The sequence below is a fragment of the Echinops telfairi genome, unplaced genomic scaffold (genome assembly GCF_000313985.2).
Source record: "Echinops telfairi isolate 266 unplaced genomic scaffold, ASM31398v2 ScPeMD7_7466;HRSCAF=8504, whole genome shotgun sequence".
Lineage (NCBI taxonomy): Eukaryota > Metazoa > Chordata > Mammalia > Afrosoricida > Tenrecidae > Echinops > Echinops telfairi.
This window is the reverse complement of record NW_022111366.1, coordinates 6,848,573-6,873,599: the sequence shown is the minus strand read 5'-3', so window position 1 is coordinate 6,873,599 and position 25,027 is coordinate 6,848,573. Positions and strand designations below refer to the sequence as shown.

The following is a 25,027-nucleotide window of genomic DNA, read 5'->3' as shown; positions in this document are numbered from 1 at the left end:
CCTGCAGGTTTGTGTGCAGCTTGGTGTATTATGGGCTGACGCTGAGTGCTGGTGACCTAGGGGGAAATATTTATGTCAACTTGGCGCTATCTGGCCTCATAGAGATCCCATCGTACCCTATCTGCATCTACTTGATTAACCAAAAATGGTGAGTATAGATGACTGTGAAGTGTACCCTATGGAATTCTCGCTCTCTCTCATATCACGTGTACATATGGTACATACATACCTGTGTCCATATGGAGTGTCTGCTAGCTGCTCTGTGATGATTCGAGTTCCTTTAAGGCCAAGTGTAGTTAAAATTCCTCTTTTGGCTCAGTATTTCTTGGGTTTAGTTTAATCCAATATGGACAGGCCATTACCTACCCTCTAAAGGGGTTAGACTGCATGTGTATGTGTCTTTAATCTCAATAGATGAGATCACCAGTTCTATGTAGCTGGGAACCCATCAACCCAGTTAATCTAACTTCTAACTTTTTACATGAAGACAAGAGAGAGGGATTAGAAAGGCTTTTCGCATCTCCCAGGATGCACTGAATTTCTTTGAGGGAGAGCACACCCCCTGCTTCGGCTACTCCTGGTCAGTACACACGGCTGCAAGCACTTTTCAACCGTCATTTTACGGAGCGCCTGTCCTTCCCTCTCTCAGCTTCTAGGACAGCTGACAACTCCTTCCTGTGTGCGCTTCGAGCCCGCATTTCTAATTCTCCCGGAGTCCTTTACCCAACCCGGGCGTGTCCAGCCCTGCCGGTGGTGCTGTGGTCACGGGTGTTTAGGTGGGGGCAGGGCAGGGCCCATGCGGATTCCATGACATCAAAGGCCTTTCTCCCAGGGAAAACTCCCTGTCGCTTCTGCTGGCTCCACCCCTGGCAGTGACTGCATCTTTCTCTCGGCGTGCTCCAGGATCTGGCTCCGGCAGCATGGGGGCAATCTTTCCCCAGCACCCCCACTTGTACCAGGTGGCCCTTCTCTGTGCACAGTGACCGTCGGTGGGTGCTTCAAACAGCCACCTCCGGAGTCCCAAGGTGTCACGCTGTGCATGCGGGGCATCTGATGTACCCTTGCATTTGCATCGCTAGTGCCTGCCAGGCACGGGCCCTGGCACTGGAGAGGCACTTGGTAACGGTTGCCCAGCAGAATGACACCAAGGTGGCCGACGAGTCTCAAGACCTGTCATCTCTCACTTAGGACCAGACGCAGGGCTGAAGCACCCAGGGGTGAGAAGGACGGTGGCTTAGGGATGAGGCCGACCTGAATGCCTGTCTGGGTGTGCCTGCCTGCTGGCTGCATGACTTTGCCCAAGTCTCCATGCACTCACCCGGAAGCTAGGCATTCTAAGTTCTACCTGGAAAAATGGCTATAAAATTGAATCTGTGGAAGTTTCTAGCAGACCCTCAGCAAAGGGCAGCCTATTAATGGTAATACCTTTTTTCTTCCATGGAAAAGCACTCAATTGAAAATTACTTCTCTCAGTAAAGTGTACAATAAATTCGACTTTATCTTGACCTTATCAGCAAGAGTTTTGTTGCCTCCCCCACCTCCCTCTCTCTTATGCACACGCACGTGCACATCACACACACACATACCTTCCCCTTTTGCTGGTGCTTTAAAGAGAAGAAGATTGTTTTAGCTGTGTTTGAGACTTTTAGCTATTTAAGCTTCAGGTAGCCAGACAATGGGAGGAGCTCAAAGACTCCATGTTCCATCGATCCATTGCATGTTCTATACATGTGGCGATTTTAGCTGCATGGACCTTACAGGTTTGTTAAGAGACTAAATAAGGCAATAGACGGAAAATACTTCAAACAGTGCCTGGGAACGAGACCATCGGATTTCATGATGTGCTATCCCCCTACATCCCCGAATCCTTTCACCAAGCTAGCTTACCTCTGTCTTTGGGGGGTGGGGTGATTTCATTGGGGGGGGGGAAGTGATAGCACGTAAGGTGACTCGGTGAGGACCTTCAGAGGGACTCGGGAAAGGAGCCACTGGATTGGTGAGAGTCCTAATAGCAGGGCGTCCTTTCTCCCGGTGATGCAGGTTTGGTCGCAAGAGGACATTAGCGGCGTTTCTGTGCCTGGGAGGCCTAGCCTGCCTGATTGTAATGTTCCTGCCAGAGAAGAAAGGTACGCCTTTGCCATTTCTACGAGGACAATGAATCTCAGTCTACTAGCGGGATTACCATGTGCCATGCTTCATGTCTGTGATTGCATATTACTCAGCAATTGTACGGGGTATAATGGGCCAGATTCTTTCCATTGCCTGAACTATTCTGTGGGTGAATCAAGTGCTTAGAGGTGCACTACGAGTTCTTTCAGGCTGTTATGCGACCCTCTGGGCGGCTGGGACGCGGCGTAGTGGTGAGGGTCGAGGTGTTGATGTGAAGGCGATGTGGACCAGCTATTTCTGCACCCAAAGCAACGCTGCCTTAGACTGCAGATTGCCCTCCTCGCGCCCCTCGGTCTCAGGAGCAGAGAGCGCTGGCCCCTCATGGTGGCCTCGGCAGGCACTGAATCTCTCCTCCAAGCCACCCCGTAGCAACAGCATGCCCATGTACCTCGGGACGGTCACCTCGCTCCCAGTCCTATTTAAAGTACAGACAAACGTCCTCAGAAACCTTGGTGCTTGAATCGACAAGGGGGCTGCGAAAGTTCGTGGGGAAAGTGGAACTAAAAGAGAATGGAATCTTTATGCCCTTTTTAAAAACAATCATTTTATTGGGGGCTCTTACAACTCTTATAACATTCCATACAATTGTATCAAGCGTATATGCTGTAACTATGTTGCCATTGTCATTTCCAAAACATTTTCTACTTGAGCCCTAGGTATAAGCTCCATTTTCCCCCTCCCTCCCCCACCCTCTCACCCTTTTGAATCCTTGATCAATTATATATTGTTATTATTTTGTATCTTACACTGTCCGTTGTCTCCCTTCACCCACATTTCTGTTATTCTTCCCCTTCAGGGGTTGGGGGGCTATATCCAACCTTGTGATGGGCTCCCCCTTCCTCCCCCTTTCACACTTTTTGGAGGCCCCTTGAATTTATAGCTTTGCTCTGCAAACACAGCTTCGAGAAAACCTCCCTTGGCCATCCTCCACTAAACTGACCACAGCCCTTCTATGGACATTCTGTAGATCCTGCTGGTTCTCAGCCCTGTTTTGTTTCCTGCCCCGGCACACCTGCGGCCTGCGAGCTGCCCACTGCATTCGTCACTGTGTGGGGCTTGTCCACGGCAGAGAGTGGGTGGTCCAACAGCAGCTTCATGGGCGGACCTTAACCAGGCTCCATTACGGAGTCTGCATTCCGGGTGAGCATCTGTGGGCGAAGGCAGAGCATCAAGCCTGGATTAATACTGGAGATGCAGCTGAAAGAGCGCTTCTCCGTCACGGCCCATCATTCATTAAACACTCCTGGTAAATGGCTTTTCCTTCGGGCTAAAGTTAACCCTCATTTCATTACCAACGCCGAGGCTGTGCGTGTCACCTGTTGGATAACTAACGCTCCTGTACCCCTCACGTGTGGCCGGGTGCAGGCTGGAGCTCCGTGCCTTGAATTCAGCATGCAAGTCGGCTCACCGGTGAGGGTTCTGCTCCGAACAACCTGTGATGGGATCGTGGAGACTAGCGTGTGTATTAAGTTTGCCTAGTTCCTATCCTCTATGAAATTTGGGGCTTCTGCTTAGTGCCAGCAAGAGGAGAGATCACTCACATCGGTGCCTGTCGAGGGCCTGCAGAAAGAACGAGTGCCCAGTTCACACCTGGGGCATGACACTGTTGGGCTATAGACCATTGTAGCTTTATGTTCAGCAACTTTTGTAATTCGGAGGTCACTTAGGAATTCAATTATGTCGCCAGCCTAGCGATTCACTGTTGTGGCTACCATTTGGTAGAGGTGTTTTCTTTGTGCCTGGAGGCCCGCCAGTAACCTGTCACACCTGGGTCAGCCAGGCCAATTCATGCCTTTCTTCTCTTCCACGGTATTTGGACTTGTCAATTAACGCACCTCTAAGACTTCACCTGGCCCTTTCCTGAAGTCATTTTGTATTAGAAATGGCAAAGCAACAGCCCAAAGGGAACGTGGTTTGCGATGGATCACTTGGACCAGGACCCACGTCTCTCTTCACTTGCAATCAATATGAAGGTTGGCCCAGGGCTTCAGTCATGAAAGCAGAACAGACCAGAATTTGTCAACCGTGGTTGTACAGGCACGATAACGGGAACTGGAAAGATTATGGAGCAGAACCATGGAATGAAAGACGGGGAAAGGCGTAGTGAGTGAACCCTTGCAGGAGCCTGATTCAGGAGGTTGGGCTGTTGCCAGGCCTCTGGAGTGTGACCCACAAAGCAGACCCTGAGCCCCGTTCGAGCTGAGTGCCATTGCCTCTGACTCGATTCCTCAAGAGGTTTGGTTGCTATGTGGCACCCACACTTCCCTTGCTTTCTAAGAGGGAGGACGCACTTCTAGCCACCGGTGGTCTTTCCCACTCTGGTTTTCATTTCAGTACACCCCTATGTTCCAAATGCGCATCCATTCCAGTGTGGCTTCCTTGCCCTAGACTGAACCGGAAAGAAGCGATTCAGAGCCCTGCTTGCATCCCGATTGTGCTCCTGGGTGGACACTGGGTGAGAAGCAGAGCATAATTGGGTCTTCTGCACGCTCTACAAATACTCCTCAGGAGGAGGAGCCTCTGCTCTGACATAGAGGAGCCGGGTGGTCAAAGCACTAGGCTGCTAAGTAAAAGGTTGGCGGTGTGAACCCCCAGCCACTGTGTAGGAGAAAGCTGTGGCGGTGTGTTTATGTAGAGTTATGCAACCTTTGAGAGCCTTATGGGGCACTGCGACTGTCCTGTGGGTTTGCTATCAGTAGGAATTTAGTTGACAGCAGTGGGTTTTGTTTGGTTATTAGAGGAGTGGACGTCTAGTCTGTTTGTGAAGATTTCTTGGGAAGGCATTTCCTAATGACCTTTAGTCGGTGACTCTGGTCCTCTGCACCCACAGTGGAGTGCCCCTCCTTGCATCATATCCCTTCCTGGGAAAGAGAACAGATGGCCCCTCCTGCTCTGCAGCGTCCTCTCTACACGAGCATAGAGTCCACTCTCGGGCCTCTGATCTTACTTTGAATCTTCGCAATTTCAACGTCCCCAAAACGTTAGTGTTTACTCCTTAAGTGTATTTTGATGACATTCTTCCAAGTCCCTGAGGGTTTTCTTTCTCTCAAAATTCTGAGCTCTAAATGACATACTGAAAAACTGGCTCAGAGTGTAGAGAAAAATACCTAGAATTGATAAATAAGCCTCCATGCATATTGGGGGTGCTTGGGGCACATGAACACTGTGTGCTCCCACAGTTTCCCACTGGATGGGAGTTCATCCCTTCCTCTCTGACCATCCCCGTGCCCTTCTGTACCCCAACTTGGTGTCAGCAGCGAGAGGTAGGGGGCAGTTGTCTACTTATGAGTCGCTGGTATTTGTAACCATTAGAAAAGATAGACAGTATGCTAGAAAGCATGTTGCTTGCCTCTCATTAGCCCATGGTTTGTAGTTACTAGGCAAGCATGCCCTGTCCAGAACATCTTTGCACGCTGACTAGCCTCTTAGTAAATACTCTTTCCAGTGGGGTTAATGTTCCTGGGTGGCCACTACGGGTAATCCCAGCTTCTGAGGTGTTTGAATTACGCCACACCACACTTAGACCCTCCAGTTTCTCTCTCATGCCCTGTCATCATCAGTGACATGGACTGCTGACAGGCTTATGTCAGGTACCTTGCCAATGTTGTCATTCTCGAGCCAACCCTCAGAGGCAAAGGTTGGGTTTATAAAGATCCTGATAATAAAAAGCAATCATGAAAACATTAAGAAGGGGTCATTTGACTTATGTCAGAACCAACTTGCCTAGGAGTCCTAAGTCAGGGGCCACCCATGATTGATTCCAAGACCCGCTTGTCTGCTGCCAGTGTCAGCTGCTCTCTGTGCTTCCTTACGGAAGGGTCACGGTGCAGCTGATAATACTGGTAGTCGGGCTGTTTCCCTTTCATTTGCCAAAAAAAAAAAAAAATCAACTATTATCCCCAGGTAGCACAGGTTGCTACTTACTTAGTGGCACATCTGGAATTCAGATCTCAGGCCTTTCTGACTCTAAAGTCAAGCGGGCCTTTGAAAATGAAGTTTTTGTCTCACGGAGAGTTATAGACCCAGAGTGTGTTGTTCTTAGATGGCAGTTGAATTCAGCTCACAGAGACCCACCTGTGGCTGGTGGGTGGATTCAAACTGCCAACCTTCGGGTTAGTGGTGGCACACGTAGTTGTGTGCACCACTATGTCTGCCTAGAACCAAAGCATTCTTTGCAAATGGTGAAGCAGTGGTTTTAAAAGAGTCGAGCTGCCTGGTGAGGCCAAGCTCTATCTTTTCAGTGGGCAGGCCTGATGGAGATTAGCCAGGATCCAGGAACCTGGGTTGTCAGAGTAGCTCTGGGCACTTGTGGACAACCGTTGTCAGAGAATTGGAATACTCAGACGTCAGGGCACAGGGCACCTATGTTGTTTCATAGCCGAAGGACGTCCCCCAATTCTCGGCTGCAGAGAAACCACATTTCTTTGCTCAACCCTGGCTTGTGTGTCCCTTCCTCATTTGACTGCTCTCCTACCTGCTATAGACAAGATACTATTCTTAAACAAGGCCCAGTTCCTGGCCTTAAAGCACTTTTCAATCCAGTGGGGAATGAGTGATTCAACAAGAACAATACAAGAAGATACCTTGTGTGAAATGACAACTGAATACCCTGTGGGAGTTCCCCTCTGGCCAGGATGGCAATGGAGATGGCTCTCCTCAGGCTTTACCACTGGGCTTTCAGGCCACAGTGCAGGAGGGGAGCTCAGCACAGTCCAGTGCTCTTGTTGCATTCGGGATACAGAATTATAACCTTGGGGACGTCAAGATGGCTAGAATGTGCTGGGTAGAATACCAGAGAGAAGGGAGCTGCACCCAGGAAGAGGCCCCAAGTAATCTTTGACTACTTGCTAGTCTGTGCACGCATCAGACCTAGAGAAAGGATGGCCAGAAAGGAGCAGGTAGAGCCATTCTTAGGGGCACCCTAACCCACCCCACTGCTGTTGAATGGATGCCGACTCATTACGACCCTGTAGGACATAGTAGAAAGGCTCCCTAGCATTTCAGAGATAGCAAATCAGTGTAGAAGCACACTCCCACCTTTCCCCTATGGAGAGGCTAGTGGGCCCAAACCATCCGTATTTCAGTCAGCAGCCCAGCACCTAACCTACTGCACTCTGAGGGCTCCTTTCTGGGAACACAGAGCCACCAGCACTTAACAGTTCTCATTGGCTAGACAGGAGACTTTGGGAAGAGAACTTCTTGGTTAAATTTGCCCTAGAGGGAAGGCTGCTATGAAATTCACAAAAGAGAAACAAATGAACAGTTCCCTCAGGCGGCTCACATGAAGCCAACTAAACTCACTTCTATCCCAGTACAAAGACCCGTGAGATTTAAAGGAATACTAAAAGCCAGAATGCAGTCAGTTGCAGAAGGCACACAATCTGTAGCATCCACTCAGAACTTACATAGCATGTATATAAACAGGAGAGAATATCACCTGCAGCCAGGAGAACTAACCATCCACAGAAGCAAAACCAGAAACGGCACAGGTGATAGAATTAGGAGATAAGAATGCTTAAACACCTGTCATAAATACACTCCACATGTTCTAGAAAATAGAAGAAAGCATGAGCTTAATGAATAGAAAAATGGGAACTATGTAAAAGGCATAAATGCAACATGCAGAGATGAAACACACACAGTACTTGGGGAGGAAATTATACAATACACAGTTAACAGCACACTAGACTTGCAGAAGAAAAAAATTGTGACATTTTAAGACATACCAAAAGAAGCCATTCAAAATGAAACGAGGGGGTGAGGGGTGGGGGGAGATTAAAGAATTAACAAAGGAGTCGATGGGGCTTTCTGCTGCCGTAGCGAGTTAGGGTCTCAGGAACTCAGGGCATTCTACCCTGTTCTGGAGGGTCACTGTGAGCTGGCATCGACTGGATGGCGGTGAGCTTACTTACTTCTCTCTCTGCCCCAAATCCGTTTTGACTGCCCTCGGGCAAAGGTATAATCTTGTTAGAGTGTCTCAGAGCATGCCCCATAGTACTGTGGGCACCGGTGTTCTCCAACAGCTGGAGGGACGGTGATAGAAACTAATTGAGTGCTCTCTCCACCCCTACGGAGGGAAGCCCATAATACACCTCAAAGTTCCCGAAGACAATGCCCACTTCCCAGATAGACCGTGAAATAAATCTCCACCTATTTTAAAGATGGCCTCCCCGGCACTGCCAAATTCCACCACCCGGGGCTGCTCTCGCCTCGTCTGTTAAGCGGTTTGGAAGCTGCTAGCTCTTAAATTCTGAGTCTTTTTAAGGCACAAGGCACTTCTTGCTGGAGGAGACTTCCTGAATTCCCCCTGTATTTTGTGTCTGACCATCAGCCATTCCTCGGTCGGTGACAAAGAGGATGCATACAGTGTCTGCAGCCAGCGGCTCCAGCACAGCAGGGACGGGGAGGTGGCACAGGACCGGCAGGGTTCCCTCCTGTCGTACAGAGGGCTGCTAACGGAGCGGGAACAGCCTCGCTGGCGGCCAGCCACAGCCCCTGTCTCGGAGTCCCTGGGTGGCGCATGCGGTGAAGTGAAAGGGCGGAGGCTTGAGCCTACCCAGGGTCATTTGGGAAGGCAAGCCTGGCAGTCTGGCCAGGCACAGCCTTGAAATGCTGCAGCCGTTGCAGCTTTACTCTGCACACGTGGGGTCGCCGGGGTCAGATGGGCCCAGTGGCACCCGACGGCAACATGGGCGGTGGTTTCCAGGTGGCACAAGCGCTTTCGACTTGACCACTAACCTCAGGTGTGTCAGCAGTGCCACGGAAGAAGGGCCTGGTGCCCATTCTGTAACGCATGGGGTCACTGTGGGTCGGAATGGACGGCACAGCCACGGGCTCTTTGGGGCTGTGCTCCTGCGTGTCTTCTAGAGAGAACACCGAGGAACGCAGAGTAGACGTTTGTGTTTCCTGGGCCTGCCTCTGGCCCACCCATCCCTCGGGCTAATTCCCCTAACCCACCCTGCTGCCAGTGTACACAGATTGCTCAACACGGTTGGGAAGCAAGAGAGCTGGGTGTCCCCCTGGGTAGATACAACTCAAGCTCTCCATTTGGCTTCCTCTGCTGTGGTGTGGATGTTTCCAGCGTGTTCTGTCCCTCCAGAGGAGCACAGGTGTAGCCACGTGCCGGGTTTCACGGGCATGGCGAACTTCGCTGCGTGCCAGGTGGTGTGGAATGGGTAGCACCCTCGTGGCTGCTGGCGCTCAGTGGGAATGGCGCCCAGCCCTTCTCACCGAGTGTGTGGTTGAAAGCAGAGCCGCTCAGCCCCGAACCTCCTTCCCTCATGGGTGTTCCCCTCGCCCTCCTCAGGCACGGGGGTGTTTGCCGTGGTCAACAGCCACACCTTGTCCCTGCTGGGGAAGCTGACCATCAGCGCTGCCTTCAACATTGTGTATATCTACACCTCGGAGCTGTACCCCACTGTTATCAGGTAGGTGCCACACGAACTCGTGGGGTGTTCTCCGGGAGGTGCTTCCCTGACCCGCTCTTCTGGGGCCCAGTCAGAACAGCATCCACGGCCACTCAGCCAACAGCAGCACTGCAGCTGTCTGCGTGCACACTGTCGGCTTTTATCAGAACGCCCTCCTGTACCCTCTCCTCTGCGCTAGAACCCCCCCAGCCCCCGGAGAGAGCGCTGCTCGCCCCACAGCCAGAAGGCCATTGCCCTCATCCCCGGCACGTGGCAGGCATGCAGCAGGCCGAGGGGACGAGGGCAGTGTTCTCACGGAGCCGACAGTTCAGAAGGCACATGAATAAACAAATAGGCAAAATGGTTACCAAGATAGTCTCATGTGGTAATATGTGACCATTAGACTTCCATGTTCAATGTTAAACATGATTGGGGGTGGTTTTGGGGTTCTTTTTAGTGAGCAGAACACACTTAGAAAGGACATATTCCATCCTAAATTTCCCCTCAGAATCAGTCTGGGTGCTAGTGAGGAAGGACCCCCAAATTGAAGGGTCAGGGAGCAGCAAACGTTACAAGCCGCTCCTCTGGGCCAACCAGCCGTTTCTGTCTGAAGCCTGTGTTTCTCTTAGTTGTGCAAGAACCCACGTGGATCTTTCTGCCTGTTGATTGAATATCTTTTTCTTTTTAAATAAGAGATCAGATTGTTCATGACTAGCTAATCATTTTCTCATTGTTCTTCGAACCTACTTCACTAGCTGCAAAGCGAGGACGACCACTTGGTCCAAACGCGGACGGTTTGGACATATTACAGAGGTTACTTAGGGTGGGATCACAGGGTCACCTGACCTGTGAGTGGTGTCCTTCTCCCTCCCGCCTCTTTCAAACCCACACTCCCCAGAAAGGTCATGTTCTTGGTTTCCTGAGACTCCAGGCTCAGTCCACGCCTTTTGACATTCTTGACCATTCAATAGTTAAGATGAGTTTAATTAACTGGACAGAATTTTTCGTTCATGTAGCTCTGGCTTCCTATGGCTGTATTAACTAACGCACATGAGACGGAAAAGCAGCAGAAACAGAAAGTTGCTGGGCCAAAAGGACTCTCGTGTGGTTCTCAACAGCCTCTCGAGCCACCCTGCCCAATAGCGTAGAGCTATTAGCCTATGTGGCTACTGGAATTTCAACTGGATTAAGTTAGAAATTCCGTTCCTCAGCGTCATGCCACATTGCCAGTGTGCGGGAGCCACACGCCTCTTATTGGACAGTGCCACCATCCAGCATTTCCGTCGTCCAAGGCCTGGCTGCTAGGCGGCACTGCTCTGTGGGTCCTGCACTTCCACGGTGAGGGGGGGGGGGAGGCGGTGACTCTTCAGATTCTGCAAACTGACCTTTCTCTCTCTGCTTTTCAGGAATGTCGGACTGGGAACGTGTTCCATGTTCTCCCGAGTTGGTGGGATTATTGCTCCCTTCATCCCCTCCCTGGTTGGTTTGTACCTCCTTGTTTTGCCTTTCTTGATTCTCTGCTCGGGGAATGCTTGTGCTTTGAGTAGGAGGAGGTAACAAGCAGATGTGATGTCAGACCCCACCACCAGGGAGGACATGGCTGCGGCCCTTTAGAGTGACCAAGAATCCAGTGACCAACAGACTCTGATTGAAGAGGCCTGTCCCCTGCAATGGGCCTGATGCTCAGCATAAGCCGACAGCCAGTGGAGGGTCTGTGAATGGCAGCTTGCACCCTCCTGCCACAGGATGCTAGCTCATGTCCTCGTCACAGTTACTGTTTGAGGTCAACCTTGTTGTTACCTCTGCATTAGAGAAGAGGATTGCAGCTGAAAGAGGGGAGTAATTACCTTCACCAAAGACACACCACTTAGAAAAGAACAGAGATGGACACTTAGTTATATATGTGTGTCTGTGTATATATTCACAGACATACTATATGCATGTATATATATATATATTTAGTAGTATATCGCTAAGTCCATACAAACATATATCCATACATGTTTGCACTCACATGCCACACACACACATACACAGAGAGAGAAATGTGTTTTCTGAGGAGCCCTGGTGGCATCTTGGTGTTACACAATGACCTGCTAATTGCAAAGTCAGAAATTCAACCCCGCCAGCCACTCCACTAGAAAAAGATGAGACTTTCCGCTCCAGTAAAGATTCATAGCCTCAGAAGCCCAGAGGGGCATTTCTACCCTGTCTTGTAGGGTCACTAAGAGTCAGACCGACTCCATGTCCCAGGGGAGAAGCATTTTCTAAATATCATACGGAACGTTGAAAGGGTGTGAACTGAAACATCTCCTGGTCTTAAAATTCTCAGATTCTATAAAGGACCCCATGGGGCTCATATGCTGGCTTCTCCCTTGTCTGATCTGTAACTGCCAAGAAGCAACCAACCAGTGACTAGATCCTCTTCCCAGGGGCCCAGTGAACCTGCTCCGTGAGCAGCTCTAAGTGCCCCCACTGCACAGGACGGGCGTGTCTCTGGTGCCACGCTCTCCTCGCCATGTTTGCAGCTGCCACGCGCTGTCTTTATTCGAGAATCTTTCCAGATCTCGCACTTCATTTCAGTTTCCTTCTTCTGCTGGAGTCTCATGTCCATGGTTCATTCTTTAAAATGGGTCCAACATCAAGCGTTTCTTGCTGAAAAATGTCCCTCTTTGGATAATGACCCCAGGTTATGATGCCCAGCCTGTGCTGTATGGAAGACGCCAAGGTGGCTTGGCTGCTAACTGACAGGTTGGCAGTTTGAACCCCCACTCAGTCATTATGGGGAAAACACGGGGCATTCAGCTCCGGCAAAAGGTTCCAGTCTTCAAAACGCTATGGGGCATGTCTACGTCCCCCTACTAGGGGCCTTCAAAAAGGTTTGGAAATGAAATCAAGGGATCTTTGATTCTGAGTCAGAATTGACGGCCATGGGCTTGGCTTGGTTTATTGGTGTCTGAGGGTCCTGTGAAGTTTAGAGGAGGTAGAAGTGTGTGTTTCCCTGGACTCCACAGTACCCTGTGTACCACGAACCTGTGTGTACGCAGGGTAGTTCCAGGAGATGAGAGGTCCGCTGCCCTTCTCTCTCTCTCTGCCTTTCCCTGCTGGTGCCTCTCTCTCCCTCCTTCTCCATCTTTTGTTTGGATTTGGGGGCGGGCTGTGGGTGGGGGCACACATACAGAAAGAAATCATCTGAAGGGGGATCCTAAACTGACTGTGGCCCCACTCACTGACACCTGTCCCCACCGGTGTGGGCACTGGGCGCCTAGACCAGATCCCAGGAAGCATCTGCGCTGGGTTCAAGGCTGTTAACCAGTTCTCAGAGAGGCCCCCAACCAACATCCCACAGGGATGTCTGCTGTGCTGTGATCTCTCAGCCCTTTGTCTTTAAAGAAAATATCTAAATTTCCCTGCGATTATCCTGCAGGATCTCTGAAGCAATTGCTTATGGTGTAGCTCCTTACAATGTTCATTTCATGCTGTTCACAACACCCCCCCTGGGGGGGTGTGGTGTAGGTTTCTTTTGATTTTATCTTCTCTCCAGAGTTTTGGTTTTTTCAAAATGATGTTTTATTGTATATTTTCTGTAAAAGTTTACACCAGAGATTAGGTTCCCGTTCAATGACTTCTATACAGCTGGTTCACGCTGTTCACTACGTTTTTCACAGTGTGTCAGCATGCTCTTCGGTGCTCCAGGTTGTCCCCTTCCGGGACTCTGTTTCCCCTGTCTCTGCTGCTGCGAGCTCTGTGCCTCTCAGCCATAGGGCCTCAAGGCAGGGGTGGTGATTGGGATTTTGGATTGTGCCCAGGTTAAGAACTCCAAAGGTTGTCATGAGCAAATGCTTTGTCATACGCCCTAAGTGATGAATACATGCACATCACTGCTGAGAGCCCTGGTGGAGGGGCTATGCGTGGTAAGGTCAGCAGTTCGAAACCACACTCCTCCATGGGAGACAGAGGAGGCTTTCTGCTGCGCCTGTAGAGTGACCGTTGCACTCTTCAGGGGCCGTCCTTCCCTGTCCTGTAGGGTTGCAGTCCACTCACTGGCAGTGAGTTTGAGTATGAGTATTATATGTTAATACTGGGGGATACCCCCCCAAAATCCCAAAAGAACAGATTTTTTTCCCAAAGCTATGTATTTACATTTTTTACAAAACGGCTTTATCATCTTCAAAGTGCTCTCCATTACACTCAATACATTTGTCAAATCTGTGATTCCATTCTTGGAAACGTTTTTTCAAACTCTTCTGCTTGGATGCCTGATAGCACCTCCCTTGTTTTTTCCTTGACCTCTTCTACATCACCAACTCGCTATCCTTTCGTGTCCCTCTTCATTTGAGGAAACAAAAAGTCACACGGAGTGAGGTCAGGTGAGTAAGGTGCGTGGAGCAAGAGAGTCATGCTGATTTTTGCCCAAAACTGGCACAACTGAGACGACTGTGTGAGCAGGTGCATTGTTGTGGTGGCAAAAACAATCCCCCGTCTGCCACAAATCAGGCCTTTTTTGTCGCACATGGTTAGGCAATCTTCTCAGAGCCTCTAACTAGAAATCTTGATTAACAGTCTGACCTGGTGGAACAAACTCCAAATGCACTATCCCCCTCACATCAAAAAAGCAGGTGAGCACGGATGTTTTGGGTACCCCCTCGTGCATGAGGTAGAAGCTGAACTCCAGATTCCCTTCAGTCTTGGACCCTGCTCTGCTCGGAGACGGCATGTGTCCCCTTCTTCTCCAGCACACCCCCTCCTCCCAGATGAAAAGGTCCCCTGCCTCCAAGCCCCAGCCCCGAGCTGCTTTCTCTTGACTCCTTCACATTCCCAGGAGTCACTGGGTGACTTCCCAGGGCCGTTTGCGATGAAGAAGGACAATTGCTCTGGAGTGGATTCTAATGGGGTGATTACAAAAGCAAGCAAGCATTCTCAGTCCATTCCAGGCCACAGCAATGCACGGGACCAGTAGAACTGCCCGTAGGGTTTCCAGAGCTGTAGTCTATATGGAAGCAGACCGCCAGCTTTCTCTCCCCTACCCCCAGCAGCCGCTGTGTTTGAATTGACAACCATCGGTGAGCAGCTAAGCACTTACCCGCTGTGCTGCCCCGCGGGGCTCCCCGTGGGAAGAGTAAGTGGAGAGTCCACAATGACGGTTCTTCCGGTGTTCTCCGCTGGGAAAGCAACACTGACATTTTGCTTCTTCTCCACCCCTCCAGAGAGATGTGCAGTGGTCTTTACCCTTCATTGTCTTTGGAGCCACGGGCCTGGCCTCGGGCCTCCTGAGTTTGTTATTGCCTGAAACCCTGCACAGGCCCTTGCTGGAGACCTTCTCCGACCTCCAGGTGTATTCCTATCGCAGGCTGGGGGAGGAAGCGCTGGCTCTACAGTCCCTGGACCCCCCACAGGTATGGCACGTTTTGTTCCCCATTGGGACCCAACACTTGAATAGTGACCAGTTTGAAAGTGAACGTGGGATATCCCCCGCTTAGGTGCACTAGAGCTGGACCAGACTGCTGGAAAGCAGGCGGGTTCTCATCGCCGCTGAATGCGGTGTTCAGGGAGTAATCCACACGATGGGTGTGGCGTGTTAACATGCTCTGAACACTGTGGGGACACTTCCTAGGAGGAGAGAGATCCGGGTCCCCTGAATAGGTCGCTCCCCAGTTCCGCTTCAGATGTGTCGCGACTGCCCTCTTCTCTCTTCCCGACTTAGGCTGCGGACAAGGAGAGCGTGTCCAGGAGCGAGAGTGAGGAAGAGGAGGAGTTTTACGATGCGGACGAGGAGACTCAGATGATCACGTGAAGGGCCGCAGAAACCCCGGGTCGTCTTTGGTGTGTCTGCTCGGCAGATTCTCCAGGAGTGTCGGAGGTCAGGCTTGTTGCACCTCTGTGGATGCTACTCCGCCCGGAATGGTTTTTTGAGGCAGAGGAGAAGCTGGGGAAGAACTCTCATGAGAGGGGAGTTGACTGCATTGAAGGAACGATTGTTATGTTGTCGGAATTCAGATTTAGCTCACAGTCGCCACCTCTGACCCAGTGGCCCCACCCACATTGCAGCGTGGCTGGCCGACTGTTTCCAGAAGTTTGAGCATGCCTCTTTTCCTTCCCCATGGCCTAAAAGCAGATTTGTAAAGTGTGTCAGCATTTCAGTGGGATAAGTCATCCTGAAGGTAGAATCTTTAGACCCTTTAGAACCCTTCCCGGTGCTTCTCACCAGGAATCCGGTGTTAAGATTTCCATTCTGCGCCAGAGGACAAGCAGTGAGAGGCGTTTTGTGGGACTCGGCTTTATCTTGGTGGATACGGTTTGTTCACAGCTTGGGTCCCAGCCTACGGGCTGGCTTGAGGACTTGTGCCTTTAGTTCCACAGATGAGGGACTAGTAAAAGCCAAATGTACCAAAGCGCTTCTCCTCGCAGTCAGAGCCCTGTCCACCTGCCCCGAAATGCTCAGGCTGGGCCACCTGTTTAGTCCCCACATGTACATGCCTCCGAGAGAACCTTCCAATGCCAGCAATCACCTCAAAATCATGGTCAGTAAATGAAAAAGCTTTAGAAGGATGGAAGGCACTTCAAAAGTGGCATGTTGAGCCCCCAGTTTTAAGAAGGAAGAGGAAAATTGCCTTCCCTGTCTTTTGGGGTGGTGGGATCTGCTGTCAATGTTGCACAATGTTGGATACCATAAAGAATTCCAGTGCTGCTTGTCCTAGATCAGCCCCGGCCTGTCTTGGTGAAGAGAAGGAGATCTAGGTACTTTGTTTTGTTGTTGTCGTTAAGTAATGCCGATTTTCAGGTAAGTGCCATGTGTGCAGAGTTTGCTGAAAACGCCTGTGTCCTTAGGAAACGTGAATGTTCTCGCGAATGGGAGTATTAGCCTGGAGGGAACATCCCTTTAGTCACTTCCCCATCTAGGAAAATGTCCCCGTGTTCCGAATTTGTCATCTCTACAAATGCCTTGGAGGGCAAGAAAAAAAGTGTTAGAGGTCAAGAGAAGACATCATGGTGACTATTGCTGGGTGTCTGGGTGGTGTCCCCACTTGGCTCCAGAGATGCGCCTTGTCCTCGTCCACATTAACTTTTCAGTTTGCATTATGTCAGTCTGTCCTTTGTATTTATTAAGGTATTCTCATGTCTTCCGATGACTGTCTGTGTGCTCTGGTTTATATGTTAGTATCGGGTTTCTCGTCACCATGACCCATCTCTGCTATTATGGTAAGGCAAATAATAACTACAGAAATATAAAAACCTTTTAAACAAAAATACCAAACCGGGACGCTTTTGTTTCCCCACATCACCTCCTTGTGGGTCTAGACACGTGTCTGTCGTTCAAACGTCCCTGTGGAGTTAGGTGCTCCCTGATTTACACTCCGTGCATGCCATGCCGCGGCAGTGACGGCATCCTCGGGGGCCTGAACGGGTGTTTCTTCTCTGTTATTTGAGTTTAGGGGAACAAAAGGGAGTCTGAAGGGGCAATGCCAGGGCTGTAGGGCCGATGGGTAAGGTTTCCCAGTGAGATTCTCAAAGGGCAGCCCTTGCTCCCCTCGAAGAAGGCATTGTTGTGGGGAAAAGCTACTTGGCCCAACTTTCCTGGCCTTTTTCTCGCCATTGCAGTTTTCTTTAAACGTCTTAGTAATCTCCCATCATCACCCTTTGCCTTAAAGAACATCTGCCAAGATTACCCCCCTTGGAACCCCAATAAGCAGTCACTATAACCTTCTGAGTTGACTTCTCTTCCTTGAATTTAACTGACCCAGTAGTCAGTCCCCTTCAGAAGCGACCGTTTCAATGAGATCTTTTTTGAAGGAATCCTATCAAGGCTAAGACAAGTGCATGACTGAAAAAACTTGTCCGCAGCCATGGACTGATCACAGAGACATTTTCAAACACGTTTTATCTGGACTAAACCCATGCATGTATGAAATGGAATCCTAGTAGCAGTATGTCTTACTTACCTTCATATTTCTCATCATCCAAGAACACTGCCCTTGGCACAGTAAGCCCCATTGCCTTTGACTCCTGGTCACCCTACGTGTTGCAGAATAGAACTGGGCTCCAAAGAATGTTCATGACTGTGACCTTCACCAGGCATGGTTTTTTGCTCTTGCTTTTGTTTTTCTCAATGCATTTGTGAGTGGGTTCAAACTTCCAACCCTTTGGTTAATAGTTGAGTGTGGCCATTTGTGCCACCCAGGGACTCTAGCCACAGTACCAAACCAAAACATTTCACTGCCATCAAGATGATTTCAACCGCGGGTGGTCCTGTGGCACAGAAGAGACTGCTCCTTAGGGCTCCTGAAACAGTATTTTCAGGAGCAGACAGCCACATTGTGCTCTTGAGGAGCGGTGGGTGGGCTGGAAAGGCTCACCATGCAATTAGCAACCTGGCAGTCAACCCTCTGGGCCACCAGGCTCCTCACATGAACCCGACACCAAATCCATGACCATTGAGGCAATTCCACTCACAGAAACCCTATGAAATAGGGTCAAACTGCCCCTAGAGCAGCGGTTCTCAGCCTGTGAGTCACGACCCCTTTGGGGGTGGAACGACCCTTTCACAGGGGTCCCCCGATTCATAACAGTTGCACAATGACAGTGATGAAATAGAAATGAAAATAATATTATGATCATGGAAGCAGCACACCAGCCTATGCAACCACGAAGTGTCGAAGGGATCAGGCATAAGGCATCATCAGAACGAAAAGTCTTACCATAGTGAATGATGGGGGGAGTGCGGAGTAGAGATCCAACGCCCATTAGTAGGCCACTGGAGATCCCCTTGCATGAGGGGCCTCGGGGAGGAGATGAGCCAGTCAGGGTGCGATGTAACAATGATGAGAAATACAACTTTCCTCTAGTTCCTAAATGTTTCCTCCCCACTCCCACTACCATGACTCGAATTCGACCTTGCAAGTCTGGCTAGACCAGAGGATGTACACTGGTACAGATAGGAACTGAAAATCCAGGGAATCCAGGGCGGATGAGCCCTACAGGACCAGTGGTGTGAGTGGCGAAACAGGGAGGGTAAAGGGAGAATGGGTAGGAAAGAGGGAACCAATTACAAGGAACTATATGTGACCTCCTCCCTGGGGGACAGACAACCGAAAAGTGGGTGAAGGGAGACGTCGGACAGGGCAAGATATGACAAAATACCAATTTATAAATTATCAAGGGCTCATGAGGGAGGGGGGAGCGGGGAGGGAGGGGAAAAGTGAGGACCTAATGTCGGGGGTTTAAGTGGAGAGAAAATGTTTTGAGAATGATGTACGAATGCACTTTACACAATTGATGTGGGTATGGATTGCGATAACAGTTGTATGAGCCCCTAATAAAATGTTTAAAAAAAAAAGAAAAGAATTGTATGGTTGAGGGGGGTGGTCGCCACAACCTGAGGAACAGTATGAAAGGGTCACGGCATTAGGAAGGTTGAGAACCACTTGCCCTAGAGGGCTTCTAATGCTTTAAATGTTTATGGGAGTAGAAAGCCTCATCGTTCCCCCTTAGATACCGTAGGGACCTGATCAATGTTTCTGTTTCGAACTCTTCGGAATCCCGCTTGTGCAATCCCACTCCCCCCGCCTCCCACTACCATTCTTCTGACTGACCTAAATTCCCAAATTGTGGAATCTTGCTGGGCTTTCTCTGGAAAATGGCGATTCCTCAGCCACCATTAAGAGAGGAAGCAAAGAGAACATGCAAGACACTTAAGCTCGTTACAAGCTCGTTTTCCGTGGGTAGTTAGTAGTAATCACACATTCTGGACCTCATCACATCTATTGGGGCAACCCATGACCACAAGTACACCTGTCTCCAGACCCAATACAATGACCAGTGAGGTAAAGCAGCGGGCCAGACGGTTGATGGTGTTACCATGGATGAAATGGAAGATGGTAGTCCACAAGAGGGAGAAGAGCAATCAGGAGCAGGTAAATGGTAAACTATTGAGGGGGTTGATTAGTACTTCCAACTGTGGAATACAAAATTGAGATTTGAAATGTAAACCCCCCACGTAACTTACAATAAAAAAATTGCTAAAAAACATTCAAGTTACATATTGTGGTTTGTAATAACAAACGAGCACTACTTTTTGACATGGGTCAAAACATTATTATTACTACTGTATTATGTTGAGGATGTCTTCGTGTATCAGGAAGTGTTTCTTCAGTGTTCTGTAGATAAAAAGGTATACTATATCCTACTAAGAAAAATATTTCATGAATATTCCATAGAACCATACTTAATTGTTACGACTTCTATACAAATTTGACTTAAGACAGACTTTAGGACCAGAACTCATTTGTGATCTGGGGGCTGCATATATATAAGATGGTACCTAGACAATGTCTGGATCACATAATATCCTATTTCACAGATCTTATCATGGATGTTAAGTGACACTTAACTAAGTGTGAGTCCGAAAGTACGGCTACTTGGGTTCCAGTTGGTTTATTGGAACGTTGTTCTTATTATAAGAGTGATACATCCCATTATGGAAAGTAGGAAAAAATCACCATCCATTGGCCCATGTAACAAAGCTTACACGCTTCTTGCTAGACACAATGATAACATATCTGACTTTTTTAAAATACTGTTTGAGACATACCAAATTGATTTCATGACCAACGTTTTGGTTTACACGGGTAATCGGGTGCTGTGTTTATTTTCAGAGGAGCCTGGCTTGCACAGTGCTTAAGTGCCCAGCTGCTAGTGGAAAGGTGAGTAGTTTGGCCCCAACAGCTGCTCTGCAGGAGAAACAGGTGGCATTCTGCTTTTGTAAAGAGTACAGGCTTCAAAACGCAGTGGGAGAGTTTCACATCGTCCTGTAGCATTCCTGTGAGATGGAATCAACTGGACTGCAACAGCATTAGTTTCCAATTGCTGCTGGAACAAATTACAGAGTGGTTTGGGACAGTACATACATATTCTCAAGAGTTCTGGAGGTCAGACCTCAAAATGAGTCTTAAGGGGCTAAAATCAAACTGTCAATAGGATTGGATACTTCTGTCTGCCCCATGTGAGAATCCATTCCTTGCTTCTTCCAGACTACAGCATTCCTTGCCTCCTGGCCACATGACTCCTTCATTTGCTTTTTTTGTCACATAGATGCCTATCACAGATACCCTTAAAGTGTATGTGTCTTTAAAGGATCCTAAGTGCACTGGATCTGGTAGCAGCATTGTAATACAAATTACAATGGATAACCCAGCCATCACTTGGAGAAGCCAGGCCATGAATAAGGCCCCAAATCTGCATTTGTTGTTGATCCTATTAACCCAGTTGGCTGAGCCAGCATGCTACCATGGAGACATCTTGCACTTATTGTTTGAAAGAATAAACTGCTTACAAATGAATGTGAGCCTAGTAAGTCTTTCTGTTGAGTTTTGTTACCATCTTAATGAATTACTATCATTTCCCATGTTCCAACAGTGTCTTTTCAAATTAAATTGTCCATTTTGATTCTTTCCTAGAGTGTTATCTTCAATCTCTCTCTTTGTTATATGTTCTTAAAGTATTTTGTACTTTCTCATTATAGTTCTTATTGTATAATCTAATAAAAATGATGTCCCCTTCAAGGCCAAATATCTGGGAAAAGATATTTGCATGTGTTTAGTTGACTATGAAAAAACATTCAGTTGTGTGGATCTTAAACTCTGAATATCTTTGAGGGGAATGGGAATTGCAGAACATGTCATTGTGCTCATGCAGAACCCGTACATAGACCAAGAGGCAGTTGTTTAAATAGAAAAATGGAATATTGGTTGACTTACAGTTGAGAAAAGTGTACATTAGAATTGTTTCCTTTCACCATACCTGTTCAATCTATCTGCTGAGCAAATAATCTGAGCAACTGGATCCTGTGAAGAAGAATTCAACACCAGGATTGGAAGAAGATTCATTAACAACCTGCGATATGCAGGTGCTGTAACTTTGCTTGCTAAAGAGAGGAAGAGTTGAAGCACAGGCTGATGAAAACCAAAGTCTGCGATTGGTTCCGCCCTTTCTCCCGCCACCTTCCCCTTACCCTCCTGGTATGGCTACTCTCAATATTGGTCATGAGGGGTTTATCTGTCCTGGATTCCCTGTGTTTCCAGCACTTATCTGTACCTGTGTACATGCTCTGGTCTAGCCAGATATATAAGGTAGACTTGGGGTCATGATAGTGGTGGGGGGGAAGCATTAAAGAACTAGAGGAAAGTTACATTGGTGCTATACTGCACACTGGCTCGTCTCCTCCCTGCAACCTTTCTGTAAGGGGATGTTTAATTGTCTACAGATGTGCTTTGGGTCTCCACTCCACACTCCCCCCTCATTCACAATAATAGATTTTTTTTGTTCTGGGTCTTTGATGCCCAATACCTGGTCCTGTCATCACCTCATGATCACACAGGCTGGTGTGCTTCTTCCATGAGGGTTTTTTTGCTTCTCAGCTGATGGCCACTTGTTTATCTTCAAGACTTTAAGACCCCATATGCTATATCTTTTGATAGCCTGGCACCATCAGCTTTCTTCACCACATTTGCTTATGCACCCACTTTGTCTGATCTACATATAACTCCCTCCCAGGGGAATGGACAACAGAAAAGTGGGTGAAGGGAGACATCTGTCAATGTAAGACATGAAAAAATAATAATTTATAAATTATCAAGGGTTCATGAGGGAGGGGAGAGGGGGGAGGGAGGAGAAAATGAGAAGCTGATACCAAGGGCTCAAGTAGAAAATGTTTTGAAACTGATGATGGCAACAAATGTATAAATGTGCTTGACACAATGGATGGATGTGAGCCCCCGATAAAATGATTTTTTTTAAGCTGTTAAGAAAAAAAGAAAATCAAAGTCTGCAGCCTTCGGTATGGCTTGGAACTCAAAACCCAAATCCTTACAACTGGACCAATAGGCCACATTATGATAAATGAAGAAAAGACTGAAGTTGTCAAGAATTGCGTTTTACTTGGCTCCACAATCAATGCTCATGGAAGCAACAGTCAAATGAAGTGATGCTGGCTCAGACTGCTGCACAAGACACTCTTTAAAGTGTTAAAGCATACAAATGTCACTGTGGAATAATGTGAGCCAGACCCAAGCCGTGTTATTTTCAATAGCGTCATATGCATGTGAAAGTTGGACATTGAATGAGGAAAACTACAAAAGAAGGGATGTATTTGAGTTACAGTGTTGGAGAAGAATATTGCAATTACGGAAGAACAAACTCGTGTTGGAAGAAGTCCACCCAGAATGCTCCTTTTTAAGCAAGGATGGAAAGACTTCATCTCGTGTGCTTTGGACAGATTATCAGGAGAGACCAGTCCTTGGGAAAAGGCCTCCTGCTCCATAGAGGGTCATTGATAAAGAGGAAGCACCTTGACAAGATGGGTTGACACTGCAGCTGCAATGATGGGCTCAAAGTTGTGGGAATGGCCCAAGTGCCGTCATTGTCTCATTCTGGCGTCCATTGGGTCACCATGCATGAGCAACAACCAGACAGCACCTAACAACAACAACGCTGTATCTCTTATTTCTACCACGTTTCAGACTACAACACTGCGCCCACTGTCTTGTAGTCTTTTGCCACTATTCCGTAAGAGTGCTGTTGCTACATTGAACAAATGGTATCTTACTCATTTGAGTAATCTTAAGAACTAGCAGAGAATCCGAGACACGGTAGACACCCATTACATTTCTGGGTGCGCCGGGCAGCGAAGACTGGTGTCTAGGCACCGGGCAGTGAAGATTGGTTATGTGGTCTGTCTGAAGTAACGTACTCAAAAGGAATACTTCTCAAAGCCAGACTGAGAAAAGGTCAATGGAACAAAAGTAGCTAGAGGGCTATTTCTAAATCAAAGAGAGACCTTCGCTCTACCTTCACCTCCTTATTGAATCTGACCATTTTGTTTGAGGCTAGTCTTAGGATTAGAGTATATTCAAGAGCGGTCTAAGATTTCCTACCTTGAGAACAGAAGTAAATAAGAATATTGTTGATTAAACTTGTCAATGGCCTTAGTGGATGTATTGACAAAGTTCTGTGCAGCCCACTAAATTGTAGAATACGTTAGAATAGAATGCTTAAAAAATAACATCTTTCCCTCATAGAAAAGCAACCTACCATATATGAATATTTTTCTGAAGACTTTGGCATAACCATCAATATAGTAACACTCAGGTCTCTTTTATCTATGGATAACTTCAGTCTTACACCAACCCTAACACTAAGACTAACACCAAACCTAAGCTTTAGCTTAACTCTACCTAAATGAATCTCATGATTACTAATATTACAGTAAACTCAGTAACATAGAAGGCATTTCGACACTGAAAGAATTTATCATCTTCCCAGAAAGCCTCTGAAGAGAAGCCTTCAAGAGAAACAAAGGTGTGGTCAGATTCAGCTGATAAAGGAGGTAGTAAGCATGGTTCATAGGTTAGGCCTGGCAGCAGAGAATTTTGTGGGGCCGGGGGTTTCAATGTCTTGGTTGCCTCGTGCTGCTGTAACACAAGTACCACAAATGGATGAGTTCACAGAAAGTTCTCACCATTATGGAGGGTCAAAGTTCAACTCAGGGTCTGGGCCATGTGATCCCTGGGTGGGTTTCTAGTTTCTGCTATCTGCTGAGTGATCCATGCTGTTCCTGTGCTTGTAGATATGTCTTCTGCGGTTTGTCACCCTGTGTCTCTGTGTGTTTCTGTATTTTTTATAACTCAGAAGTGATGAGATTTGGGGTCCACTCTATCCTGGAGTGACCTCACTAACATAACAAAGAAAACCCTGTTTCCAGCCCAGACCCTATCCACAGAGACAAGGACCAGGAAGTCAACACATGGTTTTGTCTTGCTTTTTTTGTTGGGGGGTGGGGGTGGCCAGGGAGGGGCTGTTTCGGAGACGGAGGGACACAATTCAATTCATAACATCAAAGAACAAAGTTGGCATTATTTTGGTTAAGTAGAACAATGTATTAGAGTGAACTAAATATAGAAATAGAATCTAATCAGCCGAGTGACATCCAAATGAGAAATGGGTTGACAATGTAGGATATAAACATATATAATCTTTCATTTTCCTCTCCTGCCTTTTAAACCACCCCAAATAGCTTCAAGTTTGTCATTTGGGGAATGTGCATAAAGGATGAAAAGATCTATTCAACTAGTTGGTAGTATTCGTGATATTATTTCATGCTAGGTTAGGTAACTACTATATGTCAGGTCTTATTTAGACACTGAATTAAAAGAGCTTATATGTATTGAGCATTGTTCTAAAATTGTAATATGGCTTGACATATCTAATCCTCAGAAGAAAACTGAAATTTTTGTTACTGCTGTTTTTTCATTTTATGGATGAGATTAAATAATTTACCTAAATCACACTAGAAACACGTGGCAAAGCCTGTTTTCAAGGCACAACAAAAGTGACTGGCCTGTGCTGGCCTGATTCTTGAGTTGCTCCTGAATTTTATGTGTCGTTGGCTTTAAAAAAAA

At 47.9% G+C, this 25,027-nt stretch overlaps 1 protein-coding gene across 4 annotated transcripts in view; it reads left to right on the top strand.

The window, feature by feature from the left end:
* The window catches only part of SLC22A15 (solute carrier family 22 member 15), a 128,428-nt gene that overhangs the window by 64,554 nt on the left and 38,847 nt on the right, over window positions 1-25,027 (top strand). For 2 of the 4 annotated variants that reach the window (XM_045283699.1, XM_004714861.2), the window contains 6 exons: window positions 8-148; window positions 2,041-2,126; window positions 9,476-9,596; window positions 10,982-11,054; window positions 14,783-14,971; window positions 15,280-18,074. In XM_045283699.1, the coding sequence (XP_045139634.1) occupies window positions 8-148; window positions 2,041-2,126; window positions 9,476-9,596; window positions 10,982-11,054; window positions 14,783-14,971; window positions 15,280-15,369 (700 nt within the window). In that variant the 3' untranslated portion in view covers window positions 15,370-18,074. Of the gene's footprint in view, window positions 1-7; window positions 149-2,040; window positions 2,127-9,475; window positions 9,597-10,981; window positions 11,059-14,782; window positions 14,972-15,279; window positions 18,075-25,027 lie in introns of those variants that run through there. The other 2 variants (XR_006679425.1, XM_045283700.1) reach the window with 2 other exon arrangements.